The following is a 21,807-nucleotide window of genomic DNA, read 5'->3' as shown; positions in this document are numbered from 1 at the left end:
TCCCTCACCAGTCAGCTCACAGGCTCACCCAGTGCAGGGCTGTGGAAGATCTGGCATGGAAAATCAATAACTCAGCAATTTGAGGGTCTGCAGTGTGCTAGGCATGCATGTCGTTGTTGCTTCTTGGTTAAACCTCACAGCAGGCCTGGGAGGGACTCTGGCTGTTACTCCAACGTCATCCAACATGAATGGGAACACAGTAATTCATCCAAGGGCACAGAGAAAGTGCAGGGCCAGCTTGGGTCTGATTCCAGAGCCTGTGTTGGTGACCAGCAACCCCAGGTGAGGTGGGAGCCTCAGTACCACAAGCTGAGGGGGGAAAGGGACAGAGTCACCCACACTCTTGAAGTTGTCTCCCTCTTCCTTCCTTCCCTCCTCTCTCTGCTTCTGAAGTTTCTGTTGATTGTTGAGCTCACGGGGAATTGCGCGTGTATGGGAAGTGACCCCTCTGTCTCATGATAACAAGCCCACCCAGCCAAAGCCCCTCACTGTCTTCACACCTGCCCCAGTCAGAGAAGCAGCTGTTTGTGAACTGTTTTTCCTTTGAACCAGCCAAGGTGTCGTCAGCATCCAGAGAGGAAGAATCAGACGCCGCCGGCAGCCTCCCACCTAGCACAGATGAGCCCTCTCAAGCCTTAGCTGGGTCCGACTCCCTGGACAGTCCTCCCAGACCCCTGGAGAGATCCGTGGGCCAGCTCCCCAGCCCCCCGCTGCTGCCCACCCCGCCACCCAAGGCAGGCTCCAGAACCACAAGAAGTGTCACAGGTGGGTTTACGAGCATCCACCCATCCACCCTCCATCCTTCTTCCTTCCTCTCATCCATCCATGCCTCCTACCGATCCTGACTGGGCTCCCACTGTGGGCTCTCACCCTTTGCTTCTGTGAGTGGGGCTCTGGGCAGGTCCTGGGGAGCAGAGCTGGAGGCAGGAGGGCGGCCCTTGTTGAGGAGCTTGGTTGACAGAAGCAGGGGCTTGGGCTCCCTTAAGCAAACATGGGGTGATTGTCAAAGATTTCTTCCAGAATCTGAAGGCAGGAGACACAACCACAGCCTTTCTATCTGGGTACTCAGGTGTCTGACTGTCCTTCTCTGCTTCTGGGTCAGTGTCTGTCTGTCTCTTCTTGCCTCCTCCCTCCCTCCCCTTTACCTCGGTCCCTCCCTCTCATCACCCCCTGTTCTACCTCTCTTCCCCTCTTTCTCTTTCATTCTCTCTCTCCCTTCCCTCCCTCCCCATCCCTGTCTCCCCTCCCTTTCTTTCTCTCTGTTTCACTTATGATCTCTGCTCACCTCTGTGGGCACTCCGACCAGAAAGGCAGAGCCAGGAATCCACACCAGCATGTAGAGTGGTTGTCAGAGTGGGGAGCCCAGCTCAGCAGAGACCGCCCCCCTCCCAGGGCATCTCCTTCTGTAGCTTTGGTCACCCTGGCTGAAAGATCCCAGGACACGGAGACATTGACTTTTCAAGTTTTGGTACATCTTGTCTCATCACTGCTGGAAACAGGAGACACTGCTGGTCTCAGGAAAAGCAGGCCCTTCACAAAGAGATGATTGTTTTTAAGAATAAATCCTTACACTCTGCCTCTGCGGGCAGTGGGCATGAAGGTGACAGCGGATAGCAGAGCTCAGCAGCATTGCTCTAATCCCTGACCACCAGCGATAATATGACGACTCACCACTTGTCAGAAGCTGCCCAGCCCCAGGCACTCCCAGGAGCCCAGCCCTCGATCCCTGGACCAGCCTTTCTAGGGAGGGAACTCTGCCGTCAGCCCCAGATCCCAGAGTCTGCATAGTGAGTGCAGGTGACTGATCAAAGGGACAGTTGGGTGATCTGACCCCCTTCGTCTGCCTCCTGCCTCTTTCTCCATCTCTGGGAATGAGTCAGAGCATTTAGTCCTTGGCTGATGTGGTCACACAGATGAAGTTTTGAGGCAAATAATGCTGTCCTGTATTTTGTTACTATCTTCGCGATAATCCCCATTCCATCCATTGAAACATAAATCAGTTGGAAATCCACTGGCTAAGGCCCCAGCCCCCTGCTTTATTCTGGCTTCTGTGTAATTTTCTTGGAGACTTTCTGCCCACATTGTGCTTGGACGTGATCAGACCTCAGCCCATTTCGTCTCCCATGACCCCTCCACTCTCCCCACATCTTAAATCTTGGGTCCTAGGGGCCAGTGGTCAGCTCCTCTGACTCCCACCCACCCTCAGGGGTGAGGAGTCTGAGGACTGGATTAGGAGTGGGAGAGGACAGGAGGGTTGCCTGCTGTGGACTTCTGCCTGGATCTCTTGTAGCCGAGTCTGCATTTTGGTGACTTTGTCTTCATTTCCTTTGGGGTGAGATGTTTGCTTCAGCTAGACGGCAGCAAAGGAGGAGGAGGAAGGGCAGAGGCGCCTGTCAGGAGATAGTCCATGGGGTCAGTCCCACTGAGCACACACACGCGTGGTATTCAGTACTTTAAAAATACGTTGCCTATTTTTAAAACATCAAAATATGTCTCAATATTAAACTGAATCACTTTGCTGTACATCTGAAATTAACACAACATTGTAAGTCAACTATGTGTGAGTGTTCAGTTGCAAAGTCATGTTCCGCTCTTTTGCAACCTGTGGACTGCAGCCCACCAGGCTCCTCTATCCATGGGATTTTCCAGGCAAGGATGCTGGAGTGGGTTGCCATTTCCTTCTCCAGGAACCTTCCTGACCCAGGGATCGAACCTGTGTCTCCTGCATTGGCAGGTGGATTCTTTACTGCTGAGCCGCCAAGGAAGCCCAAATCAACTATACTTCAATTAAAAAAAAAAAAAGAAGCATATTAAAATATGATCAGGAACAACCTGTGGGGCCCTGGGACTTGTCATCAGCCCAGATCTTGTCCCGAGGAGAATGGGAGAGCCTTGATCAGAAGACTCCCACAAGGAGAGGTGCAGATTGCAGGCAGACGTGAGTGGGTGATGGGGACGCAAAGGGAGGCTGTGGTGATGGTCCAGGCTGACCAATGGCTGTACAGCTTGGGGAGTTCTTCCAGCTTCCAGAAGAGGAAGCGTGGCTTCAGGATGTTAAGTTTGTTGTAGAGAAATAGGAAGAGGCCTTTCCATGCCCACAACCTTGCCGAGGGCCTGTGGGCACTGCTGTCTGTTCAGCTCAGGGGTCCCAAGGATAGAGGGGAACTGATCAGGGATGTACCCATCTCCGTCTCTGTGGGGAGGGAGCCTGGCATAGCATCTCAGATAGGATGCTAGTGACTTCACCTGGTCGGGAGCCCTGCGTCCTCTCTGCTCACAGGCTCGTGTGTTTCAGCAAAGCCCCTCGTCTCTGACCCCAAAGACTTACCTTCTTACTGGCTCTTCTCATGCCCCAGGCCAGGCCACACTCTTCCAAGGCTCTGGCGGGAAAAGTACTGACCCTTCCCTCCGAGGACAGCTTTCCACGCCCACGGGGTCTCCGCATCTCACGACCGTCCACCGGCCTCTGCCCCCCAGCCGCGTCATTGAGGAGCTGCACAGGGCACTGGCCACCAAGCACCGCCAGGACAGGTGAGGGCCTGAACCCCCGTCCAGGGCCAGCCCCCCTCAGGGGAGTCACAGGGGGTGGGTCCAGGCTGGCCTCAGCGCTCCGCTCTCGCCGTCCTGGAATTCTCAGCTGCTGAGCAGGGCGCTCCCTTTTCCGGTTTTGCACCAGGCTCTGCAGTTGGTTGGTAGCTGGTCTCAGCGGCCACATTCTGAGAGGGAGAGGGTGAAAACCAGGCCCTAAGCCCCTGTGTTTCCCCTGGAGGGTCCAGGGACCCAGGGTCGAGTGGGAGCATCACACAAGAGGATTGAGAGGGAGAAGTAGCTGTTATGTTGTCTGGGGACTCTGATTGAGTCCTGTTTTCATCCAGCGAGAGCGCAAGTAACCTGCCCGGAAGCTGACTCTTACTCTTGACCTCACACGCCTCATAGGCTGAAGACTCGTGAGTCATTGGAGGGCAAAACAGATACTAGAACACACATGTGGCTTGGCAGAAATATTGGACAAAGAAGATGCCCTGCTTGGTTCTTAGGAAATCCTTGATCTGCGCATTGGCTGCGCTGTCTCAGCAGGTTTTATTACATGCATGTCAGCATCATTCAGAACAACACATTCTGAGCAACTTTGGGCTGAAAGCTCTGTGAGCCTCTGGCACTTCTTGTCCTGAGTTATCAGCTGCACGCACTCGGGGGCCATCTTTGCAAAACCCGTTAGAAGTCTTCAGGTCAACTTTGCAGGGCGTCCGGGTGACGGGGACAGTGTATAACCTGAACTGCATCTCTGCTTCAGTTTCCAAGGCAGGGACAGTAAGGGGTCCCCGAAGAAGCGCGTGGACGTCCGGCTGTCGAGGACCTGCAGCGTGGAGCGGGGCAAGGAGCGGGAGGAGGCCTGGAGCTTCGACGGCGCCTCTGACAGTAAGCGGACGGCGGCCAAGGAGTCCGAGGAGAACAAGGAGAACCTGATCCTGAATGCGGAACTCAAGGACGACCTGCTCTTGTATCAGGACGAAGAAGCCCTAAATGACTCCGTCATCTCTGGTGAGCAGAGGGTGGGTCTCTTGGGGCGGGAGCCCCCTTCCAGAGGCATGGAGCCCAAGCGCGGGTTTGGGGGTCCTTCTGCTGCCAGAGTCGAGGGCACAGGGTGGGGCCATGTGCCAGAGAGTCGTGGAGAGAGATGCCCCATTGTTTGTGAGCGGGGGCCTGTGGGCTGGCTCAGGGCACAGTTAGGAGGAACCCGAGGAAACTTGTTTGATTCTGACAGTCGCATATACATTTTCATGTGTATTTGAAAACACAAAAGTGGCTCAGCCAGCGACTAAGAGCATCGATGCCTGGGATGATATGGCAGGATGTCATTGTGTTGGGGGCACTTGGATTGCCAGCATTTGGAAGATGTGGCAGAAAATGCTAATAAGAAAGCAAGATGAGATGGAAGAGGGAGGAAGGGGGGGCAGGCTGACGCCAATGGTCATCTCAGAACTACTGTAAACCCAGCAGTGTCTACTTGTTCAGGACCGTGTGTCCACCGGGTCCTTGGAGGTCTGTCTGTCCTCACAACATGTTCTCCAGGTTAGAATATTTGCTCAGTCTTACCCTTGAGGATATGCGGGCTCGCAAGACAAAGCATCGTAGCCCCCTCCTGATAATGGGTACTCAGTCCTGATGTGAGCTGTGCTGAGCGCCGTCTCTTGCAGGAGGGTCTAGAGTGACATGGCTCTAAGGCCTTTAGGGGAGGGTTGTTGTTCCTCCTGAAAGCATCTCGTGGTGACAATCATGACGGTCTGCAGGGAGCTCCTGGGGACCTGGTCCCAGTGTTGATGGAGAACGGGGAAGGGTTGGCGTTGACTGTGACTTGGCTGGTGCTAAGGGGGTCAGGTGGGGGCAGCCGTGACCAGGTGGACAGACCAGGAGCCCAGGACTGGATACTGGCCTTGGCTGTCACCCCCTCCTGTGACCTTGCATCCCCTCTGGACCTTGTCCACTTTGGCTGGTGAAGCACTTCTGGGAGCACCAGCCGTAGTGTGTGGGGGGGCACGGGATGAAGCTAACATATGGTTGGAAGTGGCTGACGAAAGTCAAACCAGGGTCTTCCTGTCAGAAACCCAGAGCCAAAGACCCTGGACATCTGAGAAGAGGCTGAAGCATGTGGTGTTTCCCAGGCTTATCTGGTTCTGGGACTTTTCCCCTTAAACACTCATCAGCCTCCTACAGGACAGGGTGATGTCTGAAAATGGCTGATGTAGACAGATCAGGGTTGAAGCAGGTCCTTCAACTTCGGCAACATTGAAGGCTGGACCATCCTCTGTGTGAGCCTGCCCTATACCTTGTACAGTGTTTGGAGCTCCCCTGGCCTCTGCCCACTGCTCCATGCTCCCTCTGGCTCAAGGGGAGGATCCTTCCTGCCTCTTTGAGCTGCTGGGGGCTCCAGGTGGTCCTTGCCTTGTGGCTGCGTCAGTCAGATCTCTGCCACCATCTTGCATCAGCTCTTGTGTGTCCTCTCCTTTCCTTATCATGGGATTTAGGGCCCATCTGGATAATCCTGGATGATCTCCTCATTTTAAGATCCTTACCTTAATTACATCTGCAAAAGCAAATTACATCTTTTTCTTTTCCCCCAAATAAGGTCATGTTCCCAGGTTCTGGGTACACCAATCTTTGGGGGTGATTGTCTACCTGGAGCGGCTGCTCCTGATGGTGTAACATGCTCCTCTTCTCATGGAGCCAGGGTCACCCCCAAGGCCTCTTACCTCCCACCCCCACCAACCCCATCATCAGGGCCTCAGCTGCGGGACCACCTGCCTTAGTTGGGACCTGCAGCCTGGGCGGGCCCCCACCCACCTCTGCCTCCTCCTCCTGATCAGATCAAACTCCCTCATCCTCCACTCTGAAGACAGCACTCTGACCTTCCTTCAGCACTCCACACAGTTGCAGTTTTACCATGATTTTTGTGATTCTCTATCTTCTGAAGTGAAGTGTTCATTGCTCAGTTGTGTCTGACTTTGCAACTCTTTGGACTATAGCCAGCCAGGCTCCTCTGTCCATAGGATTTTCCAGGCAAGAGGACTGGAGTGGGTTACCATGCCCTTCTCCAGAAGATCTTCCCGATCCAGGGATCAACCTGGGTCTTCTGCATTGGAGGTGGATTCATTACTGTCTGAGCCTCCAGGGAAGCCTCTCTGTCTCTTCACAAGTCTATCAGTTATTCGATTATTATGTGTTGCACTGCTGTCCACGTGAGGGCTGGTGCCTCTCGTCCATACACTCCCAGTTCTAAATAGGAGTGAGTGGGTAGCTGCTGGATGAATGGCTTTGACTGCCGTCTGCCTATCCAGTGGTCCTCCAGCCCACGTGCCCTGAACTCCAAGAGGTCCCCTGTGGACTCAGCACATCCACTGGGGTCTCAGAGGTGTCTCTGACCTGACCCCTTTGGATCTGAGCTCTCGATCTTTGCCTCCAAACCCAGACTGTTCCCTGTCCCCATGAGCAGGGCCTCTGACTTTCCATGGCCTGGGACCATCTCGCCACTCTTGACCTTGCACCTGGCAGATGGTGCCTCCTTGGAGATGTCAGGCCAATTCTCCTCTGTTGAGCTGCTCCTTCCTCTCCTGCCTGGACTCAGCCTCCCCCAGGCCCTCCTGCCTCCACCATCACCCCTGTTCTAGCCCCTCCACACAGATGGACATCGGGCAACATCACCTCTTGCTCACACCCCTCCAGGAGCTTCCTGAGGGTTTAATGCAGGTCCTCAATGAGACCCCTGTGGCCTGTCCCTATCACCTGGCTTGTCACCTCCTGGGCCCCCGGGGACCTGGCCACACCCCCTACCTCCACATGCATCTACCACAGGGCTCCCATTCTCACTGAGTAGGAGGTATGTGCAGCTCCACTGGGTTTAAAATGCCACCTCCTCCAGAAAGGTGGCAGGTATAAACAAGTGACTCTTCCCCACCACGGCCCTGCTGGCCCCTCCCTCACCTTCTATCCTTGAGTCCTGTCCCCACCAGCACAGATGCCTGAGGTCAGGGCTTCATCATGTAGAGGTTCCTGCCGTGTCTGCAGCCCTGCATGCTACACACACAATAAATGTCATGCATGACTGGGTGTCGGGATGGAAGAAGGTGGTATCTGTAGTCTCCTGTGGGGATCAGCCACTTTTCCTCTTTCAAGGTTTCTTGTGGGTCAAACCTGAGTCTCTTGTTGTTTGTCTCCAAAAACCGGGGTCCTTAACTGGACTTAGAGATTGACAGTAGTGATGGGAACAGGGAGGGTAGAACTCATTCTAGAAGCTCTGCTGGTGTTAACGTGCCCAGGGTCCCACCAGGCTGTGCTTGGGAAGGGCTGCACTGATTATATTTGCAAACCTGGGCAAAGCTGCCCCTCCTGTGGGTACCAGCATTGGGGCTCAAGGTCAAGGGCTCACATCCAACCCTTTAAGCATCCGTGGAGGGCTGGGCTCATTGCACACAGTGAGGCACAGCTGGAGACCCCCATATCTGGAGAGGAGCCCTGACATCTGTGACTGGGGCCATGGTACACAGTCTGGGCTCCCTGAACCCTGAAACCAAGTAGAGAATGTGGGCTCTTCACCTTTATTACACTCTCGTGTGTGTCCATAGCTCGCTCAGGGTTACGGATCGCTGGGACAAAATGCTTGGAGGGAGAAATTCCATATCTGTTTTGGGAAGAGCCTACACATCTTACTTTTGGGGGAAAATGATTCACCTTGGGAAAAACCCGTGAACACATTCTGCTTTGCCCAGTAGGGCAGCAGCAAAGATCAGCTTTTCTTGGCTTCTCTTGAGTTCAGACCCCACTCCTAGGGTTACAGCTGGTACGTTATTTGCAGATCTTCGAGGTGCAGAAGTGGTGCTAGTGGAAAGGAACCTGCCTGCCAATGCAGGAGACATAAAAGACTCAGGTTCAATCCCTGGGTTGGGAAGATCCCCTGGAGGAGGAAATAGCAACCCATTCCAGTATTCTTACTTGGAGAATCCCATGGACAGAGGAGCCAGGAGAGACTACAGTTTATAGGATCACAAAGAATCAGACACAACTGAAGCGACTTAGGACTGACAGATGGAGGTGCAGAAGGAGAGATGTGCCAGGTGATGACTTCATCAGTTATTAATCACAGACACTGCACTCAGTTCAGTTCAGTCCAGTGTCTGACTCTTTGTGACCCCATGGACTGCAGCACTCTAGGCCTCCCTGTCCATCACCAACTCCCAGAGTTTACTCAAACTCATGCCCACTGTGTCGGTGATGCCATCCAACCATCTCATCCTCTGTCGTCCCCTTCTCCTCCCGCCTTCAGTCTTTCCCAGCATCAGGGTCTTTTCAAATGAGTTAGCTCTTCACATCAGGTGGCCAAAGTATTGGAGTTTCAGCTTCAACATCAGTCCTTCCAATGAATATTCAGGACTGATCTCCTTTAGGATGGACTGGTTGGATCTCCTTGCAGTCCAAGGAACTCTCAAGAGTCTTCTCCAACACCACAGTTCAAAAGCATCATTTCTTCAGCGCTCAGCTTTCTTTATAGTCCAACTCTCACATCCATACATGACTACTGGAAAAACCATAGCCTTGACTAGATGGACCTGTGTTGGCAAAGTAATGTCTCTGCTTTTTGCTATGCTGTCTAGGTGGGTTATAACTCTTCTTCCAAGAAGCAAGCATCTTAATTTCATGGCTGCAATCACCATCTGCAGTGATTTTAGAGCCCCCCAAAATAAAGTCTGTCACTGTTTCCACTGTTTCCCCATCTATTTGCCATGAAGTGATGGGACCAGATGCCATGATCTTAGTTTTCTGAATGTTGAGCCTTAAGTCAACTTTTTCACTCTCCTCTTTCACTTTCATCAACAGGCTCTTTAGTTCTTCTTCACTTTCTGCCATCAGGGTGGTGTCATCTGCATATCTGAGCTTATTGATATTTCTCCCAGAAATCTTGATTCCAGCTTGTGCTTCATCCAGCCCAGCATTTCTCATGATGTACTCTGCATATAAGTTAAATAAGCAGGGTGACAATATACAGCCTTGACATACTCCTTTTCCTATTTGGAACCAGTCTGTTGTTACATGTACAGTTCTAACTGTTGCTTCCTGACCTTATACAGATTTCTCAAGAGGCAGGTCAGCTGGTCTGGTATTCCCATCTCTTTCAGAATTTTCCACAGTTTGTTGTGATCTAAACAGTCAAAAGCTTTGGCATAGTCAATAAAGCAGAAATAGATGTTTTTCTGGAACTTTCTTGCTTTTTCCATGATCCATCGGATGTTGGCAATTTGATTTCTGGTTCCTCTGCCTTTTCTAAAACCAGCTTGAATATCTGGAAATTCATGGTTCATGTATTGCTGAAGCCTGGCTTGAAGAGTTTTGAGCATTACTTTACTAGCGTGTGAGATGAGTGCAATTGTGTGGTAGTTTGAGCATTTTTTGGCATTGCCTTTCTTAGGGATTGGAACGAAAGTTGACCTATTCCAGTCCTGTGGCCACTGCTGAGTTTTCCAAATTTGCTGGCATATTGAGTGCAGCACTTGAACGGCATCATCTTTTAGGATTTGAAATAGCTCTACTGGAATTCCATCACCTCCACTAGCTTTGTTCGTAGTGATGCTTCCTAAGGCCCATTTGACTTCACATTCCAGGATGTCTGGCTCTAGGTGAGTGATCACACCATCGTGATTATCTGGGTGGTGAAGATCTTTTTTTGTACAGCTCTTCTGTGTATTCTTGCTACCTCTCCTTAATATCTTCTGCTTCTGTTAGGTCCATAGCATTTCTGTCCTTTATTGTGCCAATCTTTGCATGAAATGTTCCCTTGGTATCTCTAATTCTCTTAAAGAAACTGCACTGGTATTTATTTATCCTCATAACTTGGTGTCGACAGAGCCTTTGCAGGCTATGTCTGTCCAGTATCATCACTCCAGGAAGTGTTTGTTATCAAACATCTCTTCCACCAGAATCCTCTAGTAGCCTCTACATTAGGGCTTAATTCTTGAGGTGGTGGGGGCCCCATCTGAGGCAGACCTGCCTCTGAACCAGCTAGGAGACTATCCTGTTGGATCCGGTTGAAGTGAAAAGTGTATTTGCTATAGTCTGGATCTGACTGTTGGATTTCCACGCAAGGCAAACACGGTGCCTTGATCAGTACAGAAAGATGTGTTACGGGCTATGTGTTTAAGTCTCCATGTGTACATGCTCTCAGACACGTTTGCACACATACCCGCCCACGTACCCGATACCTTTATGGGCATGCGCAGTCAGCCCCAGACAACAGCAGGACACGCAGCATGTTCTCAGGTCCATCAAAGGTGACTTTTAGCAAAGAGTTTGCTTTTTGGTCCCTGGTGATCTAGTGGTTAGGATTCAGTGCTGTCACCGTCACGGGCCGGGTTCAATTCCTGGTAAGGGAAGCATTTGTTTGGGCTTCCCTGGTGGCTCAGATGGTAAAGAATCTGCCTGCAGTGCAGGAGACCTGGGTTCAATCCCTGGGTCTGGAAGATCCCCTGGAGAAGGGAATGGCAACCCACTCCGGTATTCTGCCTGGAGAATCACATGGACAGAGGAGCCTGGCAAGCTACAGTGCATGGGATCACAAAGAGTCGGACATGGCTGAGTGACTAACCCAACAGTATCTTGCTTTTTAGAGCAATTTTAGGTTCACAGCAAATTAAGAGCGAATAGAGTTTTCCCTTATCCCCTGCCCCATACCTGCACAGCCTCCCCACCCCCACCACATCATCAACACCCTCTCCAGAGCGGCAGCATTTGTTACAACTGATGAACCTACACTGACACATCACCTGAAGTCCCTACTTTAATTAGGGTTTGTCCTGGGTGTGTATGTGCTGTGATTTTGAACAAATGGACAATGACATGTGCATCTTTATGGTATCAATAGAGAATTTTCACCACCCTGACAATCCTCTGTGCTCTGTCGACTCATTCCTCCCTCTCCTCAACCCCTGGCGAGCACTCATCTTTTTTCTGTCTCCATAGTTTTGCCTTTTCTAGAGTGTCACAGTTGGCATCATACAGTAGGCAGTCTTTTCACACTGGCTTCTTTCACGCAGTAATATACACTTTATGTTTCTGCCACGTCACTTTGTGGCTGCATGACTCATTTAATTTTTTTCTTTTTTTCCCCCTTATTTTTACTCTTCCCAGATTTTTGAGATATAATTGACAAATAACACTGTGTAAGTTAGGTGCACAGCATAATGTTCTTCACTTACCTACATCCTGAAATGAATTTCACATTAGTAAACATCTATCATCTCACGTAGATACAAAATGAAAAAAAAATTTTTTTTCTTGTGGTGAGAACTCTTAGGACTTACTCTTTTAAAACTCGTATATAACAAACATCAATGTTAACTCTACTGATCATATTTATCATGTACATTACATTCCTTATTTATCTTATAGCTGGAAATTTGTACATTTTGACCACCTTTATCCAATTCCTCCTCCTTCCACCCCTTGCTGCTGGTGACCTCAAGTCTGATCTCTCTGTGAGTTTGCTTTTGAACCTACAACACTGTGTTAGTTCCTGGTATATACAGAGTGATTCAATATTTCTATACATTTCAGAGTGGTCTCCGTAGGTCTAGTTACCATCTGTCACCATACGAAGGTATTACTTAATTATTGGCCATATTCCCCATAGTGTACATTTCCTGCCTGTGACTCACTTATTTTTTAACTGGAAGTTTGTGCCTCTTCATCTCCTTCACCTGTTTCTCTCCCTCTCACACCCTCACTTCTTTTTCACACAGAGTAATATTCCACTGTCTAGATGGACCTCAGTTTATTTACCCTTTCACCTACTGAAGGAAGTCTTGGTTCTTTCTAAGTTTTGGCAACTGTGAATGAAGCTGCTGCAAACATCCGTGTGTAGGTTTTTGTGTGGGTATAAGTTTTCAAATCCTTTGTGTGAATACCAAAGTGTGCAGTTGTTGGATCATATGGTAAAGAGTTTGTTGAGTTTTGTAAGAAAGCACCCGACAGTCTTCCAGGATGACTGTACCGTTTTGTGTTCCCACCAGCTGTGGGTGAAAGTTCCTGTCGCTCCACATCCTGACCCACATTTGGTTGGTTGTTGGTATCCTGGATGTTGGCCATTCTAATAGGTTTGTAGTGGTATCGCATTATTGCTTTAATTCACATTTTCCTAGTGGCACATGACATGGGGCATCTTTGGCAACCCATTCCAGCATGCTTGCCTGGAAAATCTCACGGACAGAGGAGCCCGGCGGGCTATAATCTATGGGATCGCAGAGAGTCGGACACAGCAGAGCAGCTAACATACAGTGGCACATGAGATGCACCATCTTTTCAGCTGTTGGTTTGCCATCTGTATGGCAAATGGTGAGGTGTCTGTTAAGGTTTTGGGTCCATTTTTTAATTGGGTGGTTTGTTTTCTTATTGTTGAGTTTTAAGAGTTTTTGGTATATTTTGGATGACATTTGTTTATCAGATGTATTTCACAAATGTTGATTCCCAGTCCGTAACTCTTCTCATCATACTCTTAACATTGTCTTTAACAGAAGTTTTAACTTAATAAACTCCAACTGATCAACTGGTTTGTTCCTTGAAGGTGCCTTTGCTCTTGTATCTAAAAAGTCACTGTCATAACTCAGGTCCCCTTGGTTACTTCCTGCGTGATCTAGGATTTTCATGGTGTAATGGTTTATATTTTGGTCTGTGATCCATTTTGAGTTCATTTTTGTGAAGAGAGGAAGGTCTGTGTCTAGGTTCATTTTTTGTTTTCAGTTTTGTATGTGGATATCCAGTTGTTCCAACACCATTTGTTGAAGATTACATAAGTCCATCTCTGTCTCTTGTTACTTTTGTGACTTGAAGTCTATTTTGTCTGATATAAGTATGGCTACATCCACTGCCTTTTAGCTGCTGTTTGCTTGTAGTATCATCTTCTGTACCCTCACTTTGCACCTGTGTTTGTCTTTAAAGCCAGGATGTGTCTCCTGGAGGCAGCATATAGTTGTCTTGTTGTTTTGTGTCTTTCTGACAAAGCAAAAGGCTTTGTTGAGAAGGGCCACTTGCGCAGAGAGCAGCAGGGTCAGGGAGCCCCGGAGAACTGCCTCTTGAGTCTTACTTTTCAATCCAGTGAGTCAGTCTGTGTCTTTGGATTGGTGAGTTCAATCCATTTACATTTAGGGTGATTGCTGATAAAGGAGGGCCTGCTACTGCCATTCTGTCTCTGGGTTCTGGTAGCGCTGTCACCACTGCTGCTTTTTCCCTTGTGTTTCTGTTATTTGAGGTTGGTGATTCTCCATGAAACTTTTTGTTTTCTCTTTTTTATGCTTTGTGTCTCTGCTCTAGAGTCACGTTTTGTGCTCACTGTGTTTGTGTAAGTCGTATCGTAGATACAATGGTCCTCTTTCTGCTGGAAACATTCTCATCTTCTTTGGCCTATATGCTTTCTGTCCTTCTTCCCCTTTTATGTTTCATATTATTCCTTTTTATGTTCGAGTTTGTTACCAAATTGAAGGTAGCGATAGTTATTTGGGGGCTTCCCTGGCAGCTCAGACAGCAAAGAATCTGTAATGCAGGAGACCCAGGTTCAACCCCTGGGTTGGGAAGATCCCCTGGAGGAGGACAAGGCAACCCATTTCAGTCTTCTTGCCTGCAGAATCCCATGGACAGAGGAATCTGGCGGGCTACAGTCCATGACGTCGCAGAGTCAGACACGATTCAGCAACTAACACTTCCACGTAGTTATTTTTACTAAATTTTTCCTCTTTTAACCTTTATGCTGTGTGTGCTCAGTCACTCAGTTATGTATGACTTTTTGTGACCCCATAGACTGTAGCCCACCAGGCTCCTCTGTCCATGGGATCCTCCAGGCAAGAATACCGGAGTGGGTTGCCATGCCCTCCTCCAGGGGGCCTTCCCAACCCAGGGATCGAACCCAGGCCTCCTGCATTGCAGGTGGATTCCTTACTGTCTGAGCCACCTTAAAAACCCACTCTGATGTAGAATTGCAGTCTCTGACTCTGCCTGTTACAGTTTTACTCACATAGGTGTGTGCTGTCCCAGTTTTTGTTTCAGATGGAAGAGTTCCTTTCAGCATTTCCTGTAAGGCAGGTCCAGAGCAGGTCTGGATCCTTCAGCCTTTGTGTGTCTGGGAAGGCATTTACTTCTCCTCCCTATCTGAATGATAACTTTTCTGGATCGAATCTTGGGGGATAGTCCCTCTCTTTCAGTATTTTGAGAAGGCCAGGCCGCTCCTTTGGCCTGTAGGGTTCCGCTGGCAGCCTGATGGGATTCTTTGGTAGGTCACCTTTTTTTTTTTTTTTCCCTTGGGATACCTTGAAAAGTCTTTGGTATTGACTTTTGACAGTTTTAATACTGTGTGTCTTGGAGAAGGAAGGTCTCTTTTGAGGTAATTAGGTGTTCCCTTAGCTTTATGGACTTGTCTGTTCTGTTCCTTCCCCAGGTCTGGGGTGTTCTCAGCTATTATTTCTTTTCAGAATTGTATTTATTTTTGGCTCTGCTGGGTCTTCATAGTTGCAGCGAGCAGGGGCTGCGCTCTACTTACAGTGTGTGGGCGTCTCATTGAGGTGACCTCTCTTATTGTGGAGCACAGACTCTAGGTACCCAGGCTTCAGTAGTTGCTGGCACAGACTCAGTAAGTTGTAGTGGATGGGTTTATTTGCCCCGCGGGAGGTGGAATCTTCCTGGACCAGGTATCGAACCCTATCCCCATGCATTGGCAGGGGGATTCTTAATCACTGGGCCACCAGGGAAGTCCTCAGCTATTATCTTTAAATAAAACCTTGCCTTCTCACTCTCCTAATGTCCCTCCTAAAGGAGTCCTAATAATGTTCTTTTACAATTTCCTCATTTTCTGAGATATTCTCTCTCCTCTTCTGGGCTTCCCTTGTGGCTCAACTGGTAAAGAATCCACCTGCAATGCAGGAGACCTGGGTTTGATCCCTGGGTTGGGAAGATCCCCTGGAGAAGGGAATGGCTTCCCACTCCAGTATTCTGGCTTAGAGAATTCCAGACTGTATAGTCCATGGGGTCACAAAGAGTCGGACACGACTGAGCGACTCTCGCTTCCTTTCACTTTCTCTCCTCTAGAGGGCCTGAATCGTTTCTAGATTTCTGTCTCCAAGCTCACTGATTCTCTCTTGCCTGTCATCTCCTCTATCTCCAGTGCTTTTCACTTGCATTTTCTATCTTGTTTATTGAATTCTTCAGCTCCATAATTATTGTTCCTTTTTAGAGTTTCCATCTCTTTGGTACAGTATTCCGTCTGTTCTTTAATTTTATTCCTGAACTTGTTGAACTGCCTTTCTGAGCTTTCTTGTAGCTCATTGCTTTTCTCCGTGACAGCTGTTTTGAATCCTCTATCAGCTGAATCACAGTATTCCATGACTTGAAGTTTGGTTTCTGGAGAATTGTCGTGTTTGGTTGTTTTTTTTTTTTTTTTTTTTGGTGGAGCAACGTTACTGTGGTTCTCCATGGCACTTGATGAGTTGTTCCTCTGCCGCTGCATTTGAAGCTGTGAACAACTTTCTTCTTTAGGTAAAGCTTTTTAACTTTTTTTTCTTTTTAACTTGATTCTAACAATTCAACAGACTTCCCTGGTGGCTCAGCAGTCAAGAATCCGCCTGCCAATGCAGGAAACGTGGGCTCCATCCCTGGGTCAGGAAGATCCCCTGGAGAAGGAAATGGCAACCCACTCCAGTATTCTGCCTGGAAAATCCCAGGGACAGAGGAGCCTGGTGGGCTACAGTCCATGGGGTTGCAGAAGAGTGGGACATGAGTTAGCCAGGTGAGAAGTAAGAAGCGTTTCTTTCCTTTGCCAGTAGGTGGTGCTCTAGCACACGTTTCTGGCTTCTCCTACCTGCACTACCTCTGGTCGTGGTTGAGAATCAGCACTTTGCACCCTCCACCTCGTGCCCTTGTTGCCTCTGCTTGTGTGTCCGGCGTCTTGGTACCTCGTTGCCTCTGGTCACCACCCGGGACACAGATGATGGACACTTCCACTGCGTCCAGGGTCTCCTGCGTCACAGGGGGAGCCGGGGTCCTGAGTAGCTCTGGTGTGTCTGGGGTCTTGGGGTTTATGTGCCCTGCTGCTGCAGGCTATGGGGGGCATTTATGGGCACATCTATGACCAGAGGGATGAGGTCACCGGCCCTGCCTCCACGGCCACCTATTTCCCTGTGGCTGTGGGCACTACCGCGGCCAGGAGGCTGGAGTTGTGTGTGTTCCCTCCTCTGGTGCTGCTACTGGGATCTCTGGGGCTGCAGGCTTGGCAGCTGGGGGTCTGGGATCACAGGCCCCACCTCTGCCGTTGCCCAGGTCCCATCGCCTCTCTGTTTCCCAGTCCACCCCGCTGTAGATGCACAGGTGTGTGGAATTCTCCAGGGTCCTGACGTGGTGGGCAGAGGCAGCTTTCTTGAGCCGTGGTTGTAGATTGACAGAGACAGACAAGGAGCTTCTTGTCCACCACGCTGCTGACGTCCTTCTTTGTTGTTGTTCAGTTGCTCAGTTGTGTCCAACTCTTTGAGACCCCATGGACTGCAGCACACTTGACTTTACTGTCCTTCACCATCTCCTGGAGCTTGCTCAAACTCATGTCCATTGAGTTGGTGATGCCATCCAACCATCTCATCCTCTATCACCCCCTTCTCCTCCTGCCAGCATCTTTTCCAATGAGTCGGCTCTTCTCTTCAGGTGGCCAGAGTAGTAGAACTTCAGCTTCAGCATCAAAGCTGAAGCTTCAATTTCAGCTTCATTCATCTTCCTGGAGAAGGCAGTGGCACCCCACTCCGGCACTCTTGCCTGGAAAATGCCATGGACGGAGGAACCTGGTAGGCTGCAGTCCATAGGGTTGCTAAGAGTCGGACTGAGCGACTTCATTTTCACTTTTCACTTTCATGGATTGGAGAAGGAAATTGCAACCCATTCCAGTGTTCTTGCCTGGAGAATCCCAGGGACGGGGAAGCCTGGTGATCTGCTGTCTCTTGGGTCGCACAGAGTCGGACACGACTGAAGCGACTTAGCAGCAGCAGCAGCAGCATCTTCTGATGAATATTCAGGTTGATTTTCTTTAGGATTTACTGATTGATCTTGCAGTCCAAAGGACTCTCAAGAGTGTTTGCCAACACCACAGTTCAAAAGCATCAATTCTTTGGCACCCAGCCTTCTTTATAGTCCAACTCTCACATTCATACATGACTACTGGAAAAACCATGGCTTTGACTATATGGACCTTTGTTGGCAAAGTAATGTCTCTGCTTTTGAAAATGCTGTCTAGGTTGATCATAGCCTTTCTTCCAAGGAGCAAGCGTCTTTTAATTTCATGGCTTGAATTTCATGACGTCATTCTTTACTAGTTTTTAAAGTCATAAACTGGTGGTATTGGGTCTGTCCATCAGTTAATTTGATCATGTGATTATTAGTTCTTAGCCTGTTGATGTGATTCATTATATAAATTGACTTTCAAAAGCTGTACCAGCCTTGCATATGCATATGTAAAAGTTACATTTGGTTGTGGTATGTAATTCTTTACACATTTTTGGATTCAATTTTGCTAATCTTTTAAGGATTTTTGCATCTGTGTTGATGAGAGATTCTCATCTTTGATTTTCTTTTCCTGTGACATTGGTTTTGGTGTTAGGGTAATGCTGGCCTCACAGAATGAGTTAGGAAGTAATCCCTCTACTTCTAAACTGTGAAATCAATTGTAGAGAATTGATGTAATACTTCCTCACAAGTTTTGGTAGATTCACAAGTCAACCCCTCTGGGCCTGCTGCTTTTTGTTTCAGAGGATCATTGTTTATTGATTCGTTTTATTTAGCAGAGGCTTGTTCAGGTGATCAATTTCTTGTGTGAGTTTTGGCAGATTGTCTTCTAGGAATTGATCCATTTCATCTAGGTTTTCCAGTTTATAGGCACAAAATTGTTTATAGTATTCCTTTAATATCCTTTTAACACTGTGTTATCTATACTAATAATATAATATATTATTATCTATACTATTATAAAGTATAAAGACTTCCCTGGTGGCTCAGATGGTTAAGTGTCTCCCTACAATGTGGGAGACCCAGGTTCAATCCCTGGGTTGGGAAGGTCTCCTGGAGAAGGAAATGGCAATCCACTCCAGTATTCTTGCCTAGAAAATCCCGTGGACGGAGGAACCTGGTAGGCTACAGTCCACGGGGTTGCAAAGAGTCGAACCCGACTGAGCAACTTGACTGACTATACTATTACAAGTAGTATATTTAGATAATACACTATAGATAATAGTATAGATGCTATTCTATTATCTATACTAATAGTCCCTCTTTTATTTCTGATTAGTGGCAATTAGTGTCCTTTATGTTTTTCTCTTAGTCTGGCTAGATGCTTATTGATTTTATTGATCTTTTCAAAGAACCAGCTTTTGGTTTTATTGATTTTTCCATGTTGTTCTACTTTTAATTTCCCTGATTTCTGCTCTAAGTCTTGCCATGTCTTCTGCTTAGTTTGGATTTAATGAACATGTCTTACTTTTATCATTAGCAAACCAATAGGATAGGTATTTTTTAGAAAAGCCCTCATTCCTGCTTTGGGGGGGTTCTCAGTCTTACAAACACACAGATAGGCAAGAGTAACACAGCTCGACAAAGCGTGCAACGGAGGAGCTGATGCCTGGGCCAAGAACAGGTTAGGCGGTGGGCAGATGTCAGGAGGAGGACCAGAGGCTGTTTAATAGGGTTTTGAGGAATGAGGAAGAGTTTGCCAGGCAGATGAAGTCTCAGAGATATGGCAGAGGTGGACACACTTGGGAAACTAAAGCTGGCGTGGACCACCTGCAGCGCAGAAGGTGTCCAATCTGGAGAGTCTTTGTTGGTGTCGGCGTAGGGTTGATGTGAGAATCTCCTCCATCACATTTTGCACTTTCCTAGGTAATCTGAGAAGGCTGAGAATTCCAGCCATGGTGTCACCAGTCAATATCGCTAATGGTGAAAAATATCACTATTGACTGGTACATTGCATCTGTTTGGGGAAGAGGACTTCCTCTATGGCTCACTGAGTAAAGAGTCTACCTGCAGTGTAGGAGACACAGGAGACCTGGGTTCGATCCTTGAGTCAGGAAGATCCCCTGGAGGGGGCCCAGCAGCACAGCCCAGTCAACAGCCACAGGAGACGGAGGCCCCGGTGCGGCTCAAGGGCACTCCCACACCCGCCTGATCGTCAGCTGAGCTGTGTCACCTGTTGGGGGAGGAGCTCCTGGGGAGCCGTGGGACCTGCTGGGAGGACTTTCCCAGTGGGAACCCCGGGGCTGCCCTGTGTCCTGAGCAGACAGGTGCGGCATCTGGTCTGTGATAGTCTTAGGATTCCAAATGTTTGTTGTCGTTCAGTCGCTCAGTCATGTCTGACTCTCTGCAACCCCATGGACTGTAGCCCGCCAGGTTCCTCTGTCCATGGGGTTTCCCAGGAAAGAATACTGGAGTGGGTTGCCATTTCCTCCCACAGGGTATCTTCCCGGCCCAGGGATAGAACTCACATCTCCTTCATTGCAAGCAGTCTCCTGCATTGGCAGGTGGATTCTTTACCACTGAGCCACCAGGGAAGGCCATCCAAATGTTTACTTGGACCTAAACAGAACCCCAGGATGGGTTCTACAGCTGGAGACTCAGGGGCAGGGCTTTACCCGGGAAACAAGGGACCTAGCAAATCATTCTCAGTGAGGCTGCAACCAGATGAGCATTTAGAACCGAGTGTCTAAAGAGAAGGTCACCCAGTTTTCTGTTGGTGCATCCCAGGAGTGTACACACACACACACACACACACACACACACACACACACACTGGGTATTTGTATGTTATTTCGTTGTGTATTATGTTCATTTTCATTTAGTTATTTATAAACTTTATATACATGAATGTATTATTGCAAACATTATAAAATGTACGCAAAAGTAGTAATGAAGAAAAGATGACATGAAATAGCCATTGTGTAAATATTTTTCTTTTCTACCACAGCCTGACCTCCTGAATCTTTAAGTGAGGCCCAGAGATTGACATTTCAGGAAGAACATAGCTCAGGTGGGGTGGGGTGGTCGGTGTCTGGTGCACTTTGTCCAAAATCCATCCTTGATTGCTGCTGTTCAGTCTCTTGGTCATGTCCGCATGGACTGCAGCACGCCAGGCTTCCCGGTCCTTCACGGTCTCATGGAGTTTGCCCAAGTTCATGTCCATTGAATTGGTGATGCTATCCAACCATCTCATCCTTGATAGGTCCACCCTAGTATAAAAGCTAGAATTTGCTACTGCGTCTTATACAAAAATCTGCATTGTTGTTTGTTGGACAAGCATTGCATGTCCCAGCTCTGGGTCCCTGGGTATTCTCAGGGAAAACCAGAGCACCCGAGGGAGCTCGTGGCTACACTGAAAGCTGCCATAAAGGCAAAGAGGCGGAAGAGGGCCATGTCTGGATGAGAAATCCTGACACGTTGGGCTGGACGATGCGATGATACAGGGACATCACCGTGGGGGGCGCAGGGCCAGGCGCTTGTGATCTTGCCTGAACTGAGGAAAGGGTGGCCCTCTCTTCAGACTCGGACATCATTTCCCCCTGGACACAACTGGTGAAAAGTGAAAGCTAAAGTGTGTTGTGTTATTTGAATCCTATTTTAAATGTGGTGGGGGGTATGTTGAACAGCCCCTGGCAGTGAATCCTCTGATGTGAAGAGTCACCTGCAGTCTGATGGGGTGAGAACTCGCCTATCCTCACAAGGATGAGGGCACAGAACACCGCTTGTCCCTGCTCCTGCTTGGCCTGGGGCTCCGGGTTTGGCGTTACCCGGAAACTGGCCATTCCCCGCATGCACACCAGGAGGCGCTGCAGAGAGTCGCTGGGATGCAGGATGCTCCCAAGACCGGCATCCCGGGACGCTTTGGGACAAGGGAGTGGGCTGTTTGTGGTGGGCCCCGTGAGACTGTGGTGGTTCTTACCAAAAGCACCAAGCAGCAGAGGTGTGTGTGGGACTCACAGGCCCAGTGATAATCTGATACAACAGAGCTCCTATTGTATCAACAACCAACCCAAACTAGGCTCCAGACTCCAGAGAACTCTGTGGATGTGGAATTACAGTGATGCACGGAATTAGCCACTGAAATTGCAGTAGTAGCTCACAGTTTGAAATTCACTCTTATCGTTGGATGACAGGGGAAACAGAGTGAGCCCCACAACCAACTGTCCGCTTTCTGCCTGGAGCATCTTCCTAGGATGGAGGGTGCAGGGAGGTGACCTCCAAGCTGAGTGGTGGTCACAC

General features: G+C 49.0%; 1 protein-coding gene across 3 annotated transcripts in view; it reads left to right on the top strand.

Moving 5' to 3' along the window:
• The window catches only part of PHACTR3 (phosphatase and actin regulator 3), a 208,873-nt gene that overhangs the window by 135,538 nt on the left and 51,528 nt on the right, over positions 1-21,807 (top strand). For all 3 annotated transcript variants that reach the window (XM_070472452.1, XM_020905162.2, XM_020905163.2), the window contains exons 5-7: positions 553-765; positions 3,357-3,531; positions 4,295-4,542. In XM_070472452.1, the coding sequence (XP_070328553.1) occupies positions 553-765; positions 3,357-3,531; positions 4,295-4,542 (636 nt within the window). The remainder of the gene's footprint in view (positions 1-552; positions 766-3,356; positions 3,532-4,294; positions 4,543-21,807) is intronic.

The sequence above is a fragment of the Odocoileus virginianus genome, chromosome 9, assembly GCF_023699985.2.
Source record: "Odocoileus virginianus isolate 20LAN1187 ecotype Illinois chromosome 9, Ovbor_1.2, whole genome shotgun sequence".
NCBI lineage: Eukaryota > Metazoa > Chordata > Mammalia > Artiodactyla > Cervidae > Odocoileus > Odocoileus virginianus.
This window is presented reverse-complemented; position numbering and strand designations above follow the sequence as displayed.